This window comes from Callorhinus ursinus, unplaced genomic scaffold (assembly GCF_003265705.2).
Source record: "Callorhinus ursinus isolate GAN/ISIS: 27379988/994484 unplaced genomic scaffold, GSC_fseal_2.0 scaffold15, whole genome shotgun sequence".
In the NCBI taxonomy this organism is placed as follows: Eukaryota; Metazoa; Chordata; class Mammalia; order Carnivora; family Otariidae; genus Callorhinus; species Callorhinus ursinus.
This window is the reverse complement of record NW_027397077.1, coordinates 17,754,432-17,775,158: the sequence shown is the minus strand read 5'-3', so window position 1 is coordinate 17,775,158 and position 20,727 is coordinate 17,754,432. Positions and strand designations below refer to the sequence as shown.

General features: G+C 40.5%; 1 protein-coding gene across 3 annotated transcripts in view; it reads right to left on the bottom strand.

Annotated features, from left to right (window-relative positions):
- PTPRG (protein tyrosine phosphatase receptor type G) overlaps window positions 1-20,727 on the bottom strand; it is a 692,071-nt gene that overhangs the window by 266,524 nt on the left and 404,820 nt on the right. For all 3 annotated transcript variants that reach the window (XM_073901477.1, XM_073901476.1, XM_025885589.2), the window contains exons 3-4: window positions 16,418-16,597; window positions 3,791-3,939 (exon numbers count right to left, since the gene is read on the bottom strand). In XM_073901477.1, the coding sequence (XP_073757578.1) occupies window positions 3,791-3,939; window positions 16,418-16,597 (329 nt within the window). The remainder of the gene's footprint in view (window positions 1-3,790; window positions 3,940-16,417; window positions 16,598-20,727) is intronic.

Genomic DNA, 20,727 nt, shown 5'->3' with positions numbered 1-20,727 from the left:
TATTCCTTCAACTTACCAAGTATCTCCTGTCTCAGGGCCTTTGCATGTTCCTGTTCTACAGGCAGGTTCCAACTTATCTCTTCCACCTTAACAAATATCACTTCATAAATATAGCTTAGTAAGTATCTGCCTAGAGGTCTTCCATATCTCATGGCAAAATATCCCTCTTCTTCAGAGACAGTATCATGACCGATATAACACAGCTATATTTATGTGACTGCCTGCTCAATTTCTGTGTCATTACCAGAGTGCAAATACCTCAGAGGTAGGGTCACTGTCTTTCTGGTTCACTTTTATAACCCAGCGCCTACATGACAGTAGGTACTCCAGAAAAATTTGCTGCTCGGCAAGGAATAAAACTGCATAATAGGAAGTGAGGGCATCTGGGGATCCAAATTGGGTCTAAACTCCTAGGCATGGCATTGTAATCTGATTCTGACTTTGTTTCCTAACTTAAACTAAGCTGTAAAGAAAACTGGATATTGAAAGGCTCTTCTTTTGTTTTTACAAGGCCATTTATTTTTCTATGAGATGGGATGTTTTGAAGTGTAGGAACTCCAAGAACAAGTCCAGGATCACAGCCAGGAAAATGTGGGGAGGTCTGATCTCTGGATGTGTACGAAGTTGTTACAGGTGACCTCAAGGAATTCCCGGGAAGCAGCAAAACCTACAAAGTTGGGCTTGTTGCAACTGACCCTCAGGGAGCAGGTCCAGATTCTTGCAGGGCATATGCTTACAACTCAGCCTGCAGAGCTGGAGCACTGAGGCAGCTGCTGAAATCAATAGCCAAGGTGACGACTTAACCTCAAGTAGAACCTCAAGGAACCAGGACCAGCAATGCTCTTACCCATCAGGCGAGGTACATTTCCTCTCTGAAATCCACAAGAAGATGGAACAACCCCTCAAGCAGGGAGTCCTCAGGATTCAAACATACTTAAAGCAATGCCACACAGGTAAAGGAAGGTTCGATTCCAAAGAAACATACTGCATTCTCTGCTTCAGAGTCTCACAACAGTGACATTTTGGGCAGGATAATACTTTATCTGGGGGGCTGTCCTATGAATTGGATGTTTAACAGCATCCCTGGTCTCTACTCACTGGATTCTAGGAGCATACCACTGCCCCTAGTGGTGACAACCAAAAATGTCCCCCGACAATGTGTAACGTCCCCCTGGGCGGGGAAGGCCATCTCTAGTTGAGAAACAGCGCTGTGTTCTACCAATCTCAGTGCAATCTTCAACCACGACTCTTCTCTGACTCTGTTTACAAGACAGATAAATAATGTCCCCAATGCTGATAAATGACCCCATGATACATTACAGTTTTACTTTCATTTTTTAAAAAGATTTATTTATTTGTTTTTTAGAGGGAGAGAGAGAGAAAGCGAACATGTGCTGGGGGAGGGATACAGGGAGAAGGAAGAGAAAGAATCTCAAGCAGACTCTGTGCTCAACACGGAACCCACTTGGGGCTCAATCCCATGACCCTGAGATCATAACCTGAGCCAAAATCAAGAGTCAGAGGCTCAACCAACCGAGTCACTCAGGTGCCCCTTCTTACTTTCATTTTTAATTTCTTAGAAAACAACACAGTTATATGGAGTGAAATAAACCAAGTCTGAGATGTTCAAACTGTAAGAACATCAGGGAGAGTTCCTGTTGATAAAGAGCTCAAATAAAGCAATTTAACATAAAATATTACAGACATGTTTTGGGAAAAAGTGAGCAACTTTTCCTTGCATTTTCTTAAAGTTAAATTTGATCCCATTACCTCTGATCTCTGAAATTCCAATTTCCTCCAAATACATCCATTAAGTAATCTAACATGTTTATCACATTAAAAAAAATAAAAAAACAAGCTACAAACCAGATGGACCTCGATGAGGAACCCAATTAATACAGGCAGCCTTACCATCTGACATTGCTTAAAAGAAATAAATTCAAACAACTTGGTTGAACAATAAGTCTGTGCATTGTAGCTACCATTTCTAATTAGCTTCTGAATTTCAGGGCACTCTGAGTAAAAGAAAAGTGAAATACTCATTTAAAGTAGTAACTTTTAGAAAGAATATGCATCTAGTCTATGCATTTCTCCAAATATGAATGGAATAAGAGGAGGAGACAGGCCCGTCACCACATTAAGGGATGTAATTAAGAATGAGGCAAAAGTTCCCAGTTCCCATCTCTAGAGCTCTTCTTTACCAAGGCAATTGCCAAAATCAGTTCCCAATCTTTCAAAGCACAGGTCTTTTGTTTGAACAACACCAGATGAACAAACGGCAGCCCAATTCTGAGATAAAGAGGCTTTCAAGAAAAACTAGCTGGACACAAATTATCCCTTCAACTCACACTGCCAATGAGAACTGGTCAGCAAGAACAGAAGGAAAACCCTAAACTTGTAAAAAGAGGATATCATTTTGCTTCTAGGAATCAAGTTTTCCAAGCAGCAATAAAGCTAAGAACTCTAAGAAGTGATTCATTCAGTACAAAAGGAGGAGAGCCCATTAGCAAAAACCCTACTCAGGAGACCTTTAACTAGTGTAACTAGTACAAGAAGTCCCACAGACAGAAGAATCTTAGTACTGGGAATTTGTCAGCTGAACAAGAAAAAGCGTGAAGCATTTTCTCAGAATAGTTATCTCTGGTTTCTTCAGCAATCACAGATAAGAAACAAATTTATATGTGAATATAGGCATCTCCAAACAAAGAAATACTACCGATTTTCTCATCTTGAAAGGATTCTTCACTTATGCTTCAAGGATGCCTAAATGGTCCATAAATGGGCTTGAGGAGGTAGGGTGAATGATGAAATCCTATAAACTATGGGCAAATCTGTGTGTATATCCATGTATTTTCCCTATATGGAGGGGATCTCAAGTATCCCTCAGATAATCAGAGTAGGTCATGACTTACTAGAAGTTATAAAACACTAAGAGTTGCTGTTCCATGTTTGAGTCCAGTCATAGGCTAGAAGTCACACCCATTCAGTTCTTCCTCAAATTTGTAAAGCTTACCACATAAGAGAACCAAACCTAACAAACTTGTGTGCCCCAACAAAAGAATATCCACATCCTGATGATGATGAAAGGTAAAAATAAGGTTAGCAATGGAAAGGGTGTGCTGCCCCCACCCAACATTAATGAAGGAATTTAGAGTCTTGCTCTCTCCCTCCGTTCCTTACCAAAAAGATACAAACCATCTCCCGTACCCACACCTTTCTTGTGTCTAGCAGTGTGGCTCTTTGAGAAAACTGACACAGGAAAGGCAAAATGTCACCATTGATCCCAGCAATGTTAACCGAGAGTCACACCACCGATGGCCACAGCCCCTTTCTCGACAACTGGCAGGAGCAAACAAATCTTACAACAGCCTCCCCACTGAGAGAAGGTTCTGAGATGGCTCTTCATGTACCAAGTAACTTTTCTCTTTTCTAGAAAAGGTTGAAAACAGTCACCTGAGTTTCATACAGAATTTCAGCTTTAAAAAGTGGGACTTCAGAAACAGAGTAAAGGAATTGTGTCAAATGAAACAAATGGTTGAAAATCCTTGGCCAGGGGTGAGTCTACTCAGAACATGACGCCCCTGACTTCCCCATGCTTCTCCAGGTAAACAAAGGTGAGAAGCTTGAGGAGGAAAATAACACCCGTCAAGCTGTACATCAAGGATTTCCAGAGACAAAGGTATGGACGGTACAAGTTTGATTTGCGAAGTCACTGGGGGTAAAGAGGAAGCATCTCATTAATGTGAGGACCCAAAGAAGGGCTACACTTGACATCGCGATGTGTTCTCACCTCCACAGGAAAGCGCCTGCCGTTGATGCTGTGTTCAGAGCCCGCCGAGCCATTGCTCTGTCCCCAGTGAAATTCCACCTTCTCGGCTTTGAATCTGCCAGGCAGGCCGGCACCACTGACAAAATAGTCGTCCTTTAGGAGGATGGCAACTGTATAAAATGGAAGGGAAGGGAACAAAGTGAATCTTTCCATGGGAAAACTGAATGACTTCCTCCGTTGCTTCATATAAAGTTCAGGCTTACATGATGTGAATTATTTCCTCACGTTCCTGTTTAAAAAACAACTCAAAAACACTAGTTTGAATAAATTAGCACAATCTAGCTGCAGAATGTTCTCAAGCTCCAGCTCACTCTAAATCTTGAAAATTCCCAGGGAATGATCTCAGAATTTCTTATCCATTTCACAGATGGAAAAAAAGGAAAAAAGAAAACCAATGGAGACAGTCACAGAGTAAGACGCTCTGAATCAGGGTCTCCTAAGTCTGCTCGACGACCAAAACAATCTGGAGAGGGAGATTTTTCTTTTTGTAAACCCTGACTCCTGGGGCTACCCCAGGGTTCAAGGTCTGAAATGAGATGGGAAAAACATATGATAAGCCAGATGTTAGAGGCACGTTTCTTTGATTAGAAAGCTTACGCAAAGATATCAGGAAGTAATTTGCAGGTTCTTCCAATTTTAAGGCAATATCAGTGGGCATACGGCCAAGGTGGGGGTTGCATTCATGGTGTTTGAAAATGGTGCCCAGGAAAATGCTGGCAAAATTTTATTCATTAAGTCATTCAAGTAATTGCAGATAACTAGATTTAATTTAATACTCTGTTTTATTCCATGTATAGGAAAATTTTACTTAGCCCATCCAAAAGAACACCTGAGAATTCCAAGACATAGGGAAACTTCGTCAATTTAAACCCTAACTTTCAAAAACATTCCCCTCCTGAAACGCAGGAGAGAGACATTGAGAACAAATAACTTGGATTTATACTAGCATAACAATTATCTTCCCAAAAGGAATGTAGTATCCAAATGCCTAACAAACAGATTTTATCTTACAAGTGATACATTCCCTTTTTTTGTTTGTTGGTTTTCTAAAGTGAATTCATGCATTCGTTCAACTCTTATTGGCTGCTAAATATGGGTAAGATGTCAATCAATATACTTCATGGTTTGTGATCAACAGTCAACTTTGTGTAAACCACAGAAAAGCTCTTGTATCATCACTGTCTCTTCTTCCTAAAGATACCAGTTCAAGCTTTAGAGAGAAATCCTGCATGAAAATTAGGTCTCCATAAAAGATAGGGACTAGGCTAATGACCCATCTCTAAAACAGTGCAATTAGTTTCAGTTCTCCTCTGTATAAAGGAAGCATTAAAAGCAAGTAAAGGAACCCTGCTCATATAAATCCCTTTTATTGCATTCAAAAGACAGTTTTTCTCCAATTTCTGAAAAAAAATACAGTGAATGTTTAATTAGTGGGACAGCAAATTAAGAGATGAAACGAAGTCAAAGCCAAGTGTTTCTTGCGCCAATTAAACATGCTACGGCGCTGTTTCATCTTTGCTGTGTGCTAGGCATGTTTTAGCAGGGGTTGGCAATGTTCTCTGTGAGGGGCAAGACAGTAACTATTTAAGGCTCTGTGGGCCATAGGATCCCAGTTGCTACAACCCAACCTAGTCTCTGTAGCACTGAGGCCGCCAAACACAAAATGAAAATGAACATTCCAACAAAACTTTACCTAAATTAAAATATGGATATAATTTTCATGTGTCATGGAATCTTAATCTAGCTTCGATTTTTTTTTTCAACCATTAAGAATGCAGAAACAAGCAGGGGTTGTAATTTGGCGATCCTTAAAACACAGTATGATATTTTCTAAGATAAAATATATTAAACCAATCATATGTCTTTAGTTCTAAAGCCAAAATACCTATGAATTAGCTCAGTAGTGTCTTAAATACTGTTGATTACTCTCATCCTGTTATAAATTCTATACATAACACTCTGCATCCAAAGGATGAAGGCAAAACATTTTGAGTGCATCTGTTCCAATATATACCCAGGGACTCAGCAGCATCTTATAAATATTTGATTTTACCTAAATCATTTATGTCTCTGTCAGGGGTCATTTTACTTGTTTTATATGAATAATTAAAAGCATAATTAGGGAACTGTACAATCTGAAACATTAATCTCATTTTTCATTTTACTGTATTCCTCACTAGAGCACACAGCACGCTCCGTGTTCATATTCCCCCTTCTGAACGTGGCTTCTATTTTTGTTTACCTACAAAATTGGGAAGTGAAAACTTTCCCAGCTATCATGTAACCATTTTCTGATGACCACTGATGACACAGAGCTGTTTGAAAACAAAACAAAGGTACTTCCCACAGAACACAGAATATATTAAGAGCCAAGAGCTCAGAAGATGGACAGACCTGGATTGGAATCCAGTTCCGCTTACTTCAGGGCAGTATGACCTTGGGTAAGATACCTGACTTCTTTGTGCCTCAGTCTCCACCCCTGTTCACATGGCACTAATAGGATCTAAGTGGCAAGGCCCTTAGACCTCTCCTTTTTCAGATAGAGTTGCATTTTTTTTTTTAAAGATTTTACTTATTTATGAGAGAGAGAGAGCACAAGGAGGGGGAGGGGTTGGAGAAGGGGCAGAGGAAGAAGCAGACTCCCCACTGAGCAAGAACCGTGACAGACTTGGGGCTCCATCCCAGGACCCTGGGATCATGACCTGAGCTAAAGGCAGATGCCTAACTGACTGAGCCAACCAGGAGTCCGTCAAGTTCCATTTTAAAGCAATACTGACTTCCCCACAAAATGAAGTGTCCTAGGACAGACACCACAGCAATACTTGAGATCATAAGTGCTGAGTAGATGCTCTGAATTCATTACAACACAGAGTAAAAAGGTATTTCCTCTTCTTGATTATTTCTATGCTTTGGTCACATCAAGGGGAAAAACAAGTCTCAATTTGGTGCTAACATGCTCTCCACACTTCCCTGATATTCATTCATTTCCCCCTTGTACCCAAGAGTATTATGCTGAATTTAATAACTTTGGTAATTTGATTTATTTTCACAGAGCACAGACATACATGCTTATATTAGTCTATTCATGTCAAGTAGCACGGGTCTTTCCATTAAGGTGTTGGTAAAAAGTTTTCCTTTATAATCAATTCCTCTAATTAAAATAAAGAGAGCCAGTTGAAAGAAAAAACAGTAAGTAGATAATACTACAATAATAATAAAGGGGCACCTGCGTGGCTCAATCAGTTGAGCGTCCAACTCCTGATTTCAGCTCAGGTTTTAACCTCAGGGTTGTGAGTTCAAGCCCTGCGTTGGGCTCCACGCTGGGAGTAATGAATTTCAATTTCAATTTTAAAAGAAGAGAAGTAAGTTGAGTCTGGATTAGGAGACAATTAGGAAGGTAGCAAGCAAGAGCTAACAAACGGAGACTGACAGGAAAGGAGGGGTGAGCAGGAAAGGTACCTCGGAGTGGACTTTCTAGAACAAGGCCCTCTGGTTGTTGAACTGTTTACTGTGGACTGGGATGGAATCACAGAAGAACAATGAAGGGAGTGGAAGGAGCTAAGTCTCCAAATTCAGAGTTTCTTAACCTAGAGTTCATAGTCCACGGCAGGAGCTTCAGGGTCTATACCCTCCTGAGACAGGAAGTAAAATGCAGAGCATGGGTGCAGAGCTGGAGCCAGACTCTGGAGCCAGTGGAGTCTGAATTTGACTACTACCATCTGTCACACTCCAGTTGTGGGAAAGGCATTATATTTCTTGGTGCCCCAGTTCCTGTTCGGTACAACTGGAATAATACCACAGGAGCTTCACGGCTTTGCTAGGAGATGACAGGAATGACAAATGAAGAATGCTTACAACAGTAATTGCTGTATGACATTATAGCATAAAGATGACACTGCATAATTGTGTAAGTGTTGTTTATAAAGGTTATCATCCTAGGGAGAGGAGCCCCTGTATCTGAGTCTCCCCAGAATATAACAATACCCCAGGCTAGGCAGAGGGGGAACGGACAGGTGGGAGTCACATTAGTTTTCTCTGGAGCTCGAAGGGATAACTGAGGACCTGGCATCCATGGCACTGTTTGCAGGACATCCACCCACTGTTTATAAATTAAACTCAACATGTCTATATGATTCTGGGCTAAAGCAAATGTTCACACCAAAATCTGAGTAAACAGCAGTAGGTGCCAAAAGTTAAATAAAAATGGATGGGAGGGAAACTAGCTGCTTGCTATCTTCCTTCCACTATCCCCAACCAATTTTTAACACTATAAAATGAGAAAAGACCACTATGATTGGATCTTAATGGTGGGATCCGCCCCCACTCCCCACCCCGACCACCCACAATATAGGTGTCCATTTGGGGATGCTTTGGGCCCTTGGTAAAAGGGAAATGTTCTGGTCTGAAGTCAAGAAACATGAGCTTAACACTGGCATTTATTTCTTCAAATATTGACCAACTTATGAGTGGGAAGAAAAGGTTAGTAAATCTGGCATAGCTTTCATGGAGGGCACAGGTGGTGGGAAAGACAGGCCCTGGCAACTGAACAGCACAAACAGCCCGGCAAGTGGGACAAGTGGTAACAGGTGAGAAACCAAGCCCAGACAGGAGAAGAGGAGTGGGTATCCTCAAGGACTGATGAAATTACATGAGCTGAGAGTTAAAGGAGCAACCTTGGGAAGTGCTGACGAGAGGGGAGCAGGAAAAAGCAGCTCACGCAAAGGCCCTGTGGTAGTGGGAGTAAGTAAGAGGAAGCCAGGGTGGCTGGCGCCCAGACAGCAGGGTGTGTGACACAGAAGCTGTGGAATGAGGCAGGGACAGTGATCAATGTGTCTTTACCCCCAGGAGAAATGGAAAGTCCTTGATATGGCTGAAAGTGAGAACAAGAAAGAAAGAGGGTGAGACAGAAAGACAGACATGATCAGATTTAGGAAATAAAATTATTCCGGCTACTAAGTAAAGAAGGCCCGGAAAGAAAACAACACTAGTTGGGGGAACAAAACTTGGGAGGTTACTGCCATCATCTGCTAAAGACAGACTGGACACGTTAAGTTGGAACAGCCTCAGATATTGATGAGCTGTCAAGTCATGGGATTATCCAGGGTCTCAGCTAACTCACTGCTAATCTGAGCAGGATGAACAAAGTGGGTAAGTTGACCCTTTAATCATACAAGATATGACGTATGTCAATCTAGCAGAGTCCTGTGCCCTAAAAAAGAAAGACAGCCTTCAAAAATGACCCTCAAACTTCAAAATTTACTTAAGTCTCCCCACGTAAAATAGCACTGGTTTTCCCCTTATCATTGGTTATGTAACTGGAACATAACTGGCTTCCGTCTCCTCCAAAACTAGTTTTACCATAGGGGCTGGGGCTGTGGGATTCAGAGAAAAGAAATGGAGCTGAGCAGACATGAAAAAGAGTTTGTAGTATATCTAGCTAAAGACAGACCCAGTGAAATAGCTCTGACTTGAATTCCAGAGTTCAGGCAAGACTGAGTAATAACAGGATGAAAGAACCCAAGAATTTGGACCTCTGAAATAGGAAAAATTTTATTTTTTAAGTTTTTATCTTAATTCCAGCTAGTTAACACACAGAATTATATTAGTTTCAGGTGACTGAACAATTCTATACATGACTCACTGCTCATCATAAGTGTGCTCTTAATCCCCATCACCTATTTAACTCGCCACCTCCACGCCACGCCCCCGCCCAGCCCGGGAGGTTAAGAGTCTGTTTCTTGATTTGTCTCTTTCTTTGTTCATTTGTTTTGCTTCTTAAATTCCAAAAATGAGTGAGATCATATGGTATCTGTCTTTCTCTGACTTATTTTATTTAGCATTATACTCTCTAGCTCCACCTGTGTTGTTAATGGTAAGATTTCATTCTTTTTTATGGCTGAATAATATTCCATTGTGTGTGTGTGTGTGTGTGTATATATATATATATATATATATATATATACCACCTCTTCTTTATCTGTTCATCTATGGATGGACACTTGGGCTGCTTCCATACTTTGCCTATTGCAATCTATCTTCTTTTATTAATTTAACAACGATTTCCTGAATCCATCGATGCCAGGCATGGTGGCATATGCAGACAAACAGAAAAGAATGTAGGCAAAGACAAAAGCACATAGTGAACAAATAAAATACAAAGTGGGAAAATGGAAGTAAATGAATGCATGATGACAAATGCCTTTACTATTTGTCCTTGGTGTGGGAGGAAAGAACAAGTAGTGAAACACCAAAAAGCCCTCCAAATAGTTAAAATTCACAGAAGCCCATGGGCTTATTAACATACATCAAATGCACCGTCTAAGTCTTAAATTCTGATCATTTAGCTAGAAGCTAATGCTAGGAACATCAAGATTATCTTGAAATGTTCTTGATGAATGCATTATCTTTTCATTCTACAAAAATGAAAGAAAGGGAAATAACTTTAGATGAAATCAAATGAGAAGTGGCACGCAGACAGTTATGGTTCCTCAGGAAGAAAAAGAGAGATGCTATCTGTCTTATAAAGATATTTTAGACAACTTTCGAGAAGTGGGCTACGTACAACTAACTTGCTCTATTGATTATGCTGGATTGGATATATAGCACTCTCTGGGGGTTAAGACAGATATGAACTTAGAACTGTTTTATGGGAAAGTTACTGTCTGTATGTAATAGGCTGCTTTAAATATTAATGTTCTATATTCATATTTTAATATCCAAAAGACAGTCTATTTTACAGATAAGTGACCTGTAAATTTCCATCACAAAAAATAAATACTTTCTACTGAATTTATTTTCTGGAAGAACAAATTTCAAAAAAGGACTTTTGGAGAAAAACCATGTGTTGCTTAAAAATTAATGGAGAAGGAAAGGGAAGTTTTTTTCTTCATCTAGGTATCCAAGATAAATATAAAATGAAGAACTGCAACAAAGAAAGACCATGTGGCTTATGTGGCTTTTCTTTAATTAACCTTTTAATTTTTCTGGTAGTTATAGATTCACGTGCAGTCGTAAGAGATAATACAATGGTCCTGTGTCCCCTTTGTCCAGTTCCTCAAAAAAGTAACATCTGGCAAAACCATAGTTCAATGATACGCGTGTTTTGTATTTTTAAAAATTTTTCTGGAATGCCAACAGTTTACTCAGAAGCAAATGTTATACTTTAATAATAAAAAAACCATGAGAAGCATTGTGTTTTTCCCCAATTATATTAGAAAATACACAGAAGAACAATTTTAAAGAAATGGATTTACTTCAAAGTACGGGTTCTCATACCCACAAACATACACCCGTAAAACTTGTCAAGGCTTTTAAAAAAGCACTTAAGTCCGGGGCTCACTTTTGGAGAAGGCTGCAACAGGGGTCAGGACCTGGGTATTTTTTAAAAACTCTTCAGGGAGTTTGGATGTTTCCTTCTGGTTGACTCTCTGACTTTAGGTCGACTGGGGAACTTTGGGTTTTCTGGGCCAGGCTTCTGGAGTGTGGGGAGCTTTTCTTGCAGATTTACTAGGAGTAGCGAAAAACTTGGCCTCTGCTATTTGGGAGTCTGTCATGGGTCCTCTTTCCCCAATGAAGAATTTCATTCTTTCTCTTCCTCTTCTTTGATTCTCGGCTTCTTCCCTGGGCCTTTACCGTGGGTCTTGGGCTCTGCAGCATTTGAGGTCGCCAAACCTAGGAAGGCCTTTGTCTTCCCACAGCTACACTGGGATCAGGACCGAATTGTGGAGACTTTCATGCCACGAGTAGCAGCAAAGGGATTTAATCTTCGGACTTTTCCAGCACTTGGTGCTTTTCCTTTGCTGGCCACTTTCTCCTCACACTCTGAGGTCTCTTCCTTCCCTGGTTGGGGTCCTATAGGTCCATTTCATCTTCAGTTAGGGCTGATGATATGCGTGTTTTTCTAAGTTACCTATCAACAGTATTCACTGGGGATATTATCAATCCTCACCCTTAATGTAGACACGGCACCTGCACTATATGTATACTGTTGTTCGGTTGAATTTATATGATCCATGCATAATAACAAAGCCACTGAATCTTCATTGCTCCAAAATACTGGAAAATTCATGAACTCCTTTAGCATTTTAAGAAGTACAGGATGAAAGAAGCTTCTAGGTCTGTGCTTATTTTAAAAAAAAAAAGAAGACAAAGAAAACGAAGAAAAAGGGTGATTTCTGCACCCAAGTTTCTACGCCATGACACACTGAAACTTAAGAGAACAGAAAACAATTCCATGTCCTTGTTTGAAGTTGCATATACGTGGTTGTCACTTTTTAGAAAACAGTCCTAGGGAATCATCTTAGATTATCTGAGATATAGTCTATCTAGGGTGATGTCACCAATTTACAGTAAGTACAATTTGAGAAGTAACGAGGATTTATTCTTGCTTCTCAGAAAGGTGTGCTTCTTCTGAAATTTCTGAGAGAGATGAGCTCACATTTGGATGGCTGTACTCCAAAACCAGGCACACACACTCACAGATATGCAACAAGTTGTGGATTACTCCAGGAAGTCAGCACAGTGACAGAGATTGATAATCAGCTCCTGGAAGACTAAAGTCATGAATCAACTTGCATTGGGTGAACCCCACACTCATCTAAAACCTGTCATTGGAGATACCAAGCTGAAAGCTGTCACTGAAACATGTTATCTTTGCAGAAGGCTGTCAAGCATTGCAAGTCAAGCAGAAATCCGCATCAGAGAGCCCAATGAATTGCCTTTGGCAGGCTTCCGGAATGTGGCACTCAGCTCTGAGATCTGATTACACCCAGTATGGCAACACTCCCGCCCACCACATTCAGATTGTCGGGGGGAGTCAATATTCCCATCACGGTTCTCCAAAGGATGCTCACATTGGAAATATAAAGCAGGACCACTGGTAAAGAAATTCTGAATTGTAACAATAAATGTACAATCTACATTGGAGACTAGAGGTAGGGGTGAAAAAGTGTGTACGGATAATCTTACCAGTCACACATTTTTCCTAAGCAGCTACCCAGATGGATGACTCAAGTTACAGGAGAGGGTAGCCTGTGATGAGGCAAGGAGAACTGATTATGAGAATATTACGGAGAAGAGCCCGGAGTCAGGAATCACGGTGCTGACTTAGTGAGAAGAAATTCTATGAAGAAACCAGACCAACCCAAAGCAACAGCCATGAATAATCTCAGATAAATGCTTATTTGGAGAAAGAAAATGGATCCTCCCAAAGTTGCACATGCGGCCACTTAGATTAAAAGAAAAGGCAACTCTGGGGCGCCTGGGTGGCACAGCTGGTTGAGCACTGACTCTTGGTGTCAGCTCAGGTCTAATCTTAAGGTTGTGAGATCGAGCCCCAGGTCCAGCTCCACATTCAAAGTGGAGTGTGCTTGGGTTTCTGTCTCCTTCTCCCTCTGTGCCACTCCCCCCACACACACCCCCGAGCTGTGGGGGCTCTCTATCCCTTTCTAAAATAAAGTTTTTAAACCAAAAAAAAAAGAAAGAAAGAAAGAAAAGAGAAAAAGAAAAGGCAACTCTGTTGACCCATAATAAGAATGAAACCAAAGGGCTGACAGTGAAGTCATTTTAGCCCAGTGTGGGGGCTGTGGCCAGCCCAGGCTCTTGAAAGGGATTACTAAGAGTGGTTTGGAGTGACATCCTTGGTTACAAAGGGATCATTTCAAAAAAGAGAGAGAGAAAGAGAGTGAGCTTGTTTTAATGGGTTAGAGTTATAAGAGTTAAAAAATAAGATATGAAAAATATATTTAGTACCAATAAAAACCCAGGTAGCACTAGGCAAAGATACAACACCCCTGTGTTTATTTTCAGATCAGACAGCGGAGGACAGCAAGGCATTCTCTAATTCCACGGACAATCTGAAACTGGTAATTGTACAATAGTGATTAAGAGGGAGGCAGCTCTTTGTATTAGCCATGGTGAAAATACGATGTTCTGTGTTAAAAAATTTCAAAAGACAAGTGAGGGTGATGGGGGTAAAAAAAAAAAAAAAAAAAAAAAAAAAAAGAAGGAGATTCAAGTTGCTGGCCTGATAGATAAAAGGACGAGAACATGTTCCTCTGTGCCCTAATATAATAGGAAATATTAAAGAAAAAACTCAAGGAGGTAAGAATTTTACTTCCACTCATGCATTTGGCGCAGAACTGTCCAACAGAACTTTTGCAATGATAGAACGTACTCTGTCTGGCTACCTCGCTATGGTAACTGCTGGCCCTTTGTGGCTACGGAGCATTTGAAATGCGGCTAGTACAACACTACCCATGATCTACAAATTTAATGTAATCCCTATCAAAATTCTAATGGCGTTTTTCACAGAAACAGTAAAAACAATCCTAAAATTCCTATAGAACCACAAAAGACCCTGAATAGCCAAAAGAATCCTGAGAAAGAAAAATGAAGCTGGAGGCATTTCAAACTATGCTACGAAGCTATAGTAACCAAAACAGTGTAATACCGGCATAACAACAGACACAGACCAATGAACAGAATCTAGAGCCCAGAAATAAACCCACACATATACAATATACAATCAACTAATATTTGACATGAGAGCCAAGAACACTCAATGGGAAAGAATCGTCTGTCTCTTCAATAAATGGTGCTGGGAAAATTAAATATTCATGTGCAAAGGAACGAAGTTGGATTCCTACCTTACATCACTCACAAAAATTAATTTGAAATGAATTAAAGACTTAAATGTATGACCTGAAACCACAAAACTCCTAGAAGAAAACATGGGGTAAAATCTCCTAGACAAGGGTCTTAGCGATGATTTTTTGGACAGAACACCAAAAGCACAAGCAACACAAGCAAAATCAAACAAGTGAGACCACATTGAACTAAAAAGCTTCTTTCCCCACAGCAAAAGAAACAATTTAAAAAATGAAAAAGCAATCTACTGAATAGGAAAAAAAAATTGCAAACTATACATGTGATAAAGATTTTAATAACCAAAATATGTAAAGAACTCATGTAACGTAGTAGCATAAAACAACAAAAACCCACTAGAAAATCCAAAAAAAACCCCCAAACAACAACAACAACAAGAAAAAAACCCTAAATAACCCTGCTTAGAAGTTGGCAAAAGACCACAGGCATTTTTCCAAAGACACACAAATGGCCAATAGGTACATGGAAAGTGCTCAACGTCACTAAGCATCAGGGAAATGCAAATCAAAACCACAATGAGATACCACCTCACACCTGTGAGGATGGCTATTATCAAGAAGACAAGAAATAAAAAGTATTGGTGAGGATCTGGAGAAAAGGGTACCCTTGTACACTGTTGCTGGGAAAGGAAATTGGTACAGCTCCTATAGGAAAGAGTACGGCAGCTCCTCAAAATAGCAAAAATACAACTACCATATGATCCCACAATTCTACTTCTGGGTATGTATGCAAAGGAAATGAAATTACTACCTTGAAGAGATATCTGCACCCCCATGTTCACTGTAGCATTATTCATAATAGCTGAGACACAGAAACAACCTGAGTGCCCATCAACTGATAACCAGACAAAGAAAATATATATTGGAATATTATTCAGCCATAAAAAAGAAAGACATCCTGTGCCATTTGTGCCAACATGGGTGGACCTAAAGGGCATTATACTCAAGTAAGTCAGACAAAGACAAACACTCTATGTTCTCATATATGGGATCTAAAAAAGCTGGAATTACAGAAACAAAGAGTAGAATGGTGGTTGCCAGGGGCTGAAGATGCAGTAAATGGGAAGATGTGATCAAAGGATATAAAGGGCCATTTTAAGAGAAGTAAGTTCTGGGGATGTAGATCATGGGGACTATAGTCAACAATCCCTTATTCTTCAAAACTGCTAAGGAAGTATGTCTTAAATATTCTCATCAAAAGAAACAAAGGAAGGAAGGAGGGGAGGGAGGGAGGGAGGGAGGGAACTGAGGATGTGAAGTGATGGGAGTGTTAACTAACCTAATTATGATAACCACTTGGCAATATAAACATATATGAAATCATCACATTGTATATATTAAACTTATTTAATGTTAAATAAAAGTCAAGTGAACTTCCCCCCCAAAAAACTCCACAAAGATCTGAATGTGTATCCTCTGCTTTCAAACACTGCACGTAGACAACCTAACAAAGTCGGGGGGGAAAGCAAAAAAAGATATGTGGCTATTACAACTGAGGGAGTGAACTTTAATCTTACTTACTTACTGACTTAATAGTTAAATTTAAATAGCCATGGGGCTAGTGGCCACCATAATGGGTAGGGCAGATTTCTGAAAGTCCATTCTATATACATTTTACATATATGGATTCACTAAATCCTTACAACCCTATGGAGGCTGATATTAGTTTATATGCATCTTTATTGTATTTCTAAAACCTGAGGCACAGAGTGGTTAAGTAATTTGCCCCAAATCACACAGCTAGGAGAGCAAGTGGCTGGTTCTTGAAGCAATTTAGCTGATTCCAAAGTTCTCACTCAGCTGTATGTTCATCAGAACAACATGCACTACTTAAGGGACAAATCATGGGTAAGGCAAATACTAGAGACAGGCAAAAATATTCCACATTGATTATTTGTTGACTAGTAAAAAAATCACAGTCTACCTGTTTTCCCTGTGTTTTTCATCCAGGTTTTGTTAGAAGACTCACTGTCGAAGCCATCCAGCTGCAGCTCCTGGTACTCTTCGCCGACCTGTGCATGCTGGTCTAAAATGTCTATGGGAGACTGGTGACGGCCCCTGCAGCTGACACTAGACGTGACCCAGTGCTCAGGACCATAGGCACCTGTTAAAAGAAAACAATACTTCAATCTTCATGCCCCAAGGGTTGGTGATGGAATGAACAGGGCGTAGGAAGCCAACCGCTGTATCTCTAAAGGTACATTTCCCCCCACGTTCGACTCCAAAGATGTCAGTCCGTTGAAAACTATGAATCCAAACCATTTGCTTGATAGGGTAATAAGACTGGAGAAAAGACATGTTCCTTAAGATAGTTTTGCTTCTTGATTTGTAATCAAACATTTGCTACTTTATCTGTAATCAGATTAAGGAAGCTGAGCAGAAGGGCTGTCAGAGTTGTTCTTATTTTTAAAAAATCCTAAGTAATGGGCGCCTGAGTGGCTCAGATGGTTAAGCGTCTGCCTTCGGCTCAGGTCATGATCCCAGGGTCCTGGGATTGAGTCCCGCATCGGGCTCCCTGCTCAGTGGGGAGCCTGCTTCTCCCTCTGCCTCTGCCTCTCTCTCTCTCTCTCTCTCTCTCTGACTCTCATGAATAAATAAATAAAACATTAAAAAAAAATCCTAAGTAAGTCTTCCAAAATAAGCAAAGCATTTATTCACAAGAAAACACCTTCCTCTGTTCGGCATGTTTTGCTATTACCAATGGTGTACCAAACCTAACTTTCTTTTTTTTTTTTTTTAAAGATTTTATTTATTTATTTGAGAGAGAGCACGAGAGGGAAGAGGGTCAGAGGGAGAAGCAGACTCCCTGCTGAGCAGGGAGCCCGATGTGGGACTCGATCCCAGGACTCCAGGATCATGACCTGAGCTGAAGGCAGTTGCTTAACCAACTGAGCTACCTGGGTGCCCCAAACCTAACTTTCTTATTAGCTCCCAGGAGTCTGTGAACTGGAAAAAGAAAAAAATTAAAGGCACCATAATACAGGATGAGAGTCATTACAAATAATGGGTCAATGACGCAGGGTTTTCCTTTGGTTAATCGTGGAATATTTTTCAGTTGGGCCAGAATTTGTAAATTTGCGTGTTCAGGCACTCACCTCTCCTTCTCAATCCCTCCCAGGCAAAGGAGATGGAGGTATAAAGGTAACTGCAGATTGAACGCAGCTCTCATATAAATACAGGCTTTGGGGGCATATATGCTGCAAGATTAAGAGAGAATGCAACAGTGCAGAATCCTCCTGGGTACCAAGCAGGCACAGGCAGAGAGAACATACTGCACCGCCTGTCTGCACTACTTGGAAATGAAATAATCTGGGGGGACGTCTATTAAGTTGATAACAAGCTCTGAGATTTTTCTGCACCCAGCCTTGAACCTTCTTGACATGACAAAAAGCAGAAGGACCCATTGAAAGGAAACATCCTTCGCCAGAAAGATTAACATAAATCTCTTTCTAAGAATTAGGTATGAAATAAGTCTAAACGTTACAATTTTTAGGTTTCCCAATCAGTAATGTGTATACATATGTATACGTACATATACATGGATTCCTAAGATTTATAGCTTTAAACTTCTTCACATATCAGACAGAAGAGGATGAATGGCCAAAGTGATCGGAAGAGACCAAACCACCAACAATCAGTATTTTCGTACCTCACTCTATACCTAGCCTTGTGTGATGGAGGAGCAGAGACACAGAGTCTCCCTACTGCTGAATAAAAGCCCACACACCTGTGCCCAACCCACTGCCATGTTCACACAGGCCATGAATGTCCCCAACCCCCTAAGCCTCTACAGTTCACAGGTGGTGTAAACAATGGTCCCATGAAAAAAGAGACAATCACAGAACATCTTTTCAGTCTCAATAACGGAAGCTTCAAGGCTACAAGAGCAATTAATGCGACCCCCTGAAAATGGTGCATATTCTTGCTATCTGGCAAATAACTTGGCCTGGGTCATCTTCCCTAATTCTCATCCCAAACAGTAGGATAAAAGAGACTATCAGAAAGAACATGCTCACCACTTGGCAAAGGTTTAGCAACCTCAGGGCACTTTTCAAAATCATTTACAAGTGTCATAAGGCTTTCTAGAAAAAGTTAACATCACCATTTAAGACTTCTTGCTAAAAGAAGAAACATCAAGGGCTTTTCACTCATGTTTCTTCACCTCTTGGTCAAATTCCCTAAGACTCTGATGAGTCATAAAGGAACAGAGTGTGCATTTGCATATACTCTAGCCAAACTTTATTTTCATCTTGCATCATTACATTTGAAGGAAAAAAGGAGGCGAAAGGGGACATAAGGAACGGCTCCAATTTTCCTGTCCATTTTTTAAATTTTCTTCCAGATAAATAAAGTGATTGTTGATGTATCCCATGAGCTTCTATGTTCAAATTATGGAAACTAATGTTTTACCTTATTTTTTAAAAGATTTATTTATTTATTATTTATTTTTAAAGATTTATTTATTTATTTGTCAGAGAGAGAGAGAATGAGTGCATGAACTGGGGGAGTGGCAGAAGCAGAGGGAGAAGCAGGCTCCCCGCTGAGCTAGAAGCCCAATGCAGGACTTGATCCCAGGACCCCGGGATTATGATTTGACCTGAAGGCAGATGATTAACCGACTGAGCCACCCAGGAATCCCAATATTTTATTTATTCATTTGACACAGAGAGAGAGAGAGCACACAAGCAGGGGGAGCCACAGGCAAAGGGAAAGGGAGACATAGGCTCCCTGTTGAGTAGAGAGCCCCAGGGCTGGGCTCGATCCCAGGACCCTGGGATCATGCCCTGAGCTGAAGGCAGATGCTTAACCAACTGAGCCACCAAGGCGCCCCTGGTAACTAGTGTTTTAATATCGTGCGTGCGTGCGTGTGTGTGTGTGTGTGCGTGTGTGTGTGTGTAATGACTTTTAGAAAGTCCCTAGTACGATAAAATTATACTCGATGGGAAAAAAAATGCACAGTAAAATAAATCCAAATATGTATGACTCCAAAGAAATAAGAATACAAGCTGTCATTTGTAAAAACACAGACTCCTTATAATTATCCTACTAATAAAGAAAAGTACTCTACAACCTCTGAAAAGTACTTTCCATTCATATTATTTCTCAAAACCCTCTAGATATGGGTGAAATACAATTTAGCACTCTATAAAAAGATAACCAGGGTTCATACCAGTGGGATTAATTTATTCACTGGTAACAATCTGAAGATTTAAGCCGACTACATGCTTGCTTTCACAGTTCTACCCAATGTACATTCAAGTGCAATTTTAATTGAAACTGATCTTCCACTTCAGATTTTAAATTAATTTTTCTTTGGAGTGCTTCATGCTCCAAACACCCTTGCCTTGCAAAAACCCCTATGTCATTAGTGGAGGAAATGGAACACTTTTCCAAGCTTCGAGGTATTGATTACCTATTCTCACATCGAAGCACCATCGCCATTCCACACGGTATAAATCTCTTCAGTGTTAAGACACTTTATAAAGCACTGAGAATTATATCATTAATCATTTGCAGCTGTACAATCTCACAGTATTGAATGCTTTGTTTTTCAGAAGTTTGAATAAACGCTTTTAAGTAAAAAACATGACACTAAATAAAGGCCATGGTTAACTTAAACCTAGTTTTGGGAAGAAAACCAATCAGCAAGAAGCCTTCTACCCTCAGGTATGACATAACCCATCTAAAATAAGAAGGAAAAGTCATTCGCACTTCAGTTTCCCCTTACTGACTCTTTCTTAGAACGAGCAGGATATGTGCAGTTGGCAGCCGGACCCATTTTCAACAGCTCCCCAACTCTGACATGGCGACCTACTATACAAGGCTACCTTCTCAAAGAGGGCAGGGCGGAGCGGGAGGGCAGAAACCACAGGGCAGTTGGGCTGCCCAAAGTAATCTGCCATTCACCTGTTGAGAGTCTTGTGGCAACGAGATCTTAATGGAGACACACTGCCAACATATTTGCTGCAAGAGAATCTAACAGTGGCAGTGGAATCTCACTCAACCTGTGATGAAACAATACTTTCTTTTTAATGAATTCCACGAATGCATTTAAAATTCTTGGCTAAAGGTTTGATGTCATCGTAAACACACCCTTGTCATGGAGGGTTTCCATGAGGCATACACAAGGGTCGTGTACCATCCTGGCAATGGGCGCCTGTGTTTCTTGGGACGTCCTATCACTAATGTAATTTGGCGTCTATTCCTTAATTTAATGTCTGTCTTCCTCATTAG